The sequence below is a fragment of the Drosophila grimshawi genome, unplaced genomic scaffold (genome assembly GCF_018153295.1).
Source record: "Drosophila grimshawi isolate 15287-2541.00 unplaced genomic scaffold, ASM1815329v1 contig_1377, whole genome shotgun sequence".
In the NCBI taxonomy this organism is placed as follows: domain Eukaryota; kingdom Metazoa; phylum Arthropoda; class Insecta; order Diptera; family Drosophilidae; genus Drosophila; species Drosophila grimshawi.
In genome coordinates, this window is record NW_025062900.1 from 21,334,532 (window position 1) to 21,336,548 (window position 2,017).

A 2,017-nucleotide genomic window follows, 5' to 3' on the forward strand; every position below is an offset into this window, starting at 1 on the left:
TGTTCTTATCTTGATGCAGTGTGTGGGCTAATGAATAAATAACATGCTGGCACACTCATTAAGACCACAATCGGAAGGAAAAATAAACGACAACAAATACAAATAGAATGATAAATAGAATAGTAAAGGCAGAACAACAACATGCGAATTAAAGGTAACAATGTGAAACGCCTGTCGCAGATTAAAAATACAATTTACGGCAAATCAATTGCGGCTAACATGGCGACGACAGCCAACGAAAATTAAAATGGCCAACGGAGAACAGAGGCAAGATAAAAGACAAAGAGAGAGGGAGAAGGAGCAGCAGCTCGAGCAAAAAATTAAAAACAAACAGCAAAGTTGGCAACACAAAAAAAAAAGCAGCGGAGCAGAGCAAAGTGAAAACAACAAAAAAAAAACCTACCCCGCACCCCGCCCCCCGTGAAGCCAAAGGAAACACTGTGAATTGTGGTGGGCACCAGGATACTAACAACAACAGATGTTGGCATAAATTTGTGTGCATAATAAACAATTTACGACTTCGACTCCGACTTTGACTCCATTTATGGCTGTCGCTCCTCGTGCCGACTGCTTCGCTCCGCCTGCAACTGGAAGAGGCGCAGGGCACGCAGCCGATCCTCGCGCCTCAGCTGACAGAAGCAGAGCAGTCCGCGGGCATAGTTGGACAGTTCACGGGCACACGACAGCAGGCACTCGTCCGCCTCCGGTCGGGGCAGCTGCCACAGCAGCTGCACCAGAAACTCACGCCACTGGGCCGGCGCCAGGGTGAACAGCAGCAGACCCGAGGGCAGCAGCGTGAGCATGCCCAGCGTGAAGTACTCGCACCAGCGACAGTTCAGGTTCAGGTTCAGGCAGATCAGATGGCTCAGCTGGTGGACTAGTCGCTCGTAGCTGCACCAGCCGATCAGCATGGCCAGCTCCGAGACGAAGACGCTGCCCAGCAGCTCCACGCATGTGTGGATGCGTGGATAGACGCTCGCATAGCGTTTGGGCAACAGCTCACATCTCCAGAGCAGCAGCACCAGGCTGAGCCCGAACAGCCACTTCGCCTGGCAGGGAGCTGGCGAGCATGGCGTCTCCGCCGGCTGCCGGATGAACAGCGAGACGCCGCAGATCTGCAGCAGCGTTGCGGCCACTATCGAGGGCGGGGAAACCATCTCTGACGGCGAGCTGAAGCGGAAGACTATCGTGCAAATTGAATATTCCTCACTCTTTGCGTTGCGCTCGTCTTTTTTGGTGCCTTTTTTTATTTTTCTTTTGGAATTTGGCTTAGTTTCAAAATCATTTCAAAAATATATGTTCGAGCAGCAAGCGCCTGCTCCAAGCTGCCCCTTTTTAAAGTGACTTTTAAGAGTCGATATTTTTTAATTAGTAAAAGAATTAAAATATTTTGTGAGATGGCTTAACTTGCGTACTTTAGATGGAACCAGCTCAAGTTAATTATCACCAAATTAAGCACTCATCTGCTGATTCTTGGCAAGTCAAACAAATCTTAATTATAAAAGAAAAAGTTAAGATTTTTTGTCAAATTCCTACCTTTTATGCACTTATGGCATTGCTATTTGAGGCCTTTCCCCACAATCTAACTAAATAATATTCAACAAAAACTGAATGCAATAATTAAAATCATATTTTGGAACCTGCCACAATTGAGCAGAGACACCTCAATGTTGAACCTTAATAAAAATAGTAATAAATAAATTAAATTAAGTAAAATCTAATATCTTAACTTAAATGAACAAAATACTTCCGTTAAAATTTGTAAAATTTCTAACATAGCAAAATAAATAAAAAAGAAAATATGTGCAATATGTGTAACCAATAATATTTGTTTTCCATATTATTTTAGATATATCATTAAAATGTAAATATAATCAAGCAGCAGAATATCCCGTTATCCGTCAGTCTACATTAACAATTTTATAATAAGAATTGACTACTTAGATCAACAAAGTACACAATATATTGGGGTGGGAAATGTCTTCTTCTGATTGTTTTTGATTATTGTCTATGATTT

The 2,017-nt window shown here is 43.0% G+C and overlaps 1 protein-coding gene across 1 annotated transcript; it reads right to left on the reverse strand.

Annotated features, from left to right (window-relative positions):
- Positions 1 to 542: 542 nt before the first annotated feature.
- Positions 543 to 1,157, reverse strand: LOC6566571. The gene has a single exon (XM_001993078.1). The coding sequence runs from the start codon at positions 1,155 to 1,157 to the stop codon at positions 543 to 545; it is 615 nt and encodes a 204-aa protein (XP_001993114.1).
- Positions 1,158 to 2,017: the final 860 nt, after the last annotated feature.

What these genes read in the sequence shown, in the direction of transcription:
- LOC6566571 (XM_001993078.1), bottom strand. Translation starts at nt 1,157, where the DNA reads ATGGTTTCCCCGCCCTCGATAGTGGCCGCAACGCTGCTGCAGATCTGC.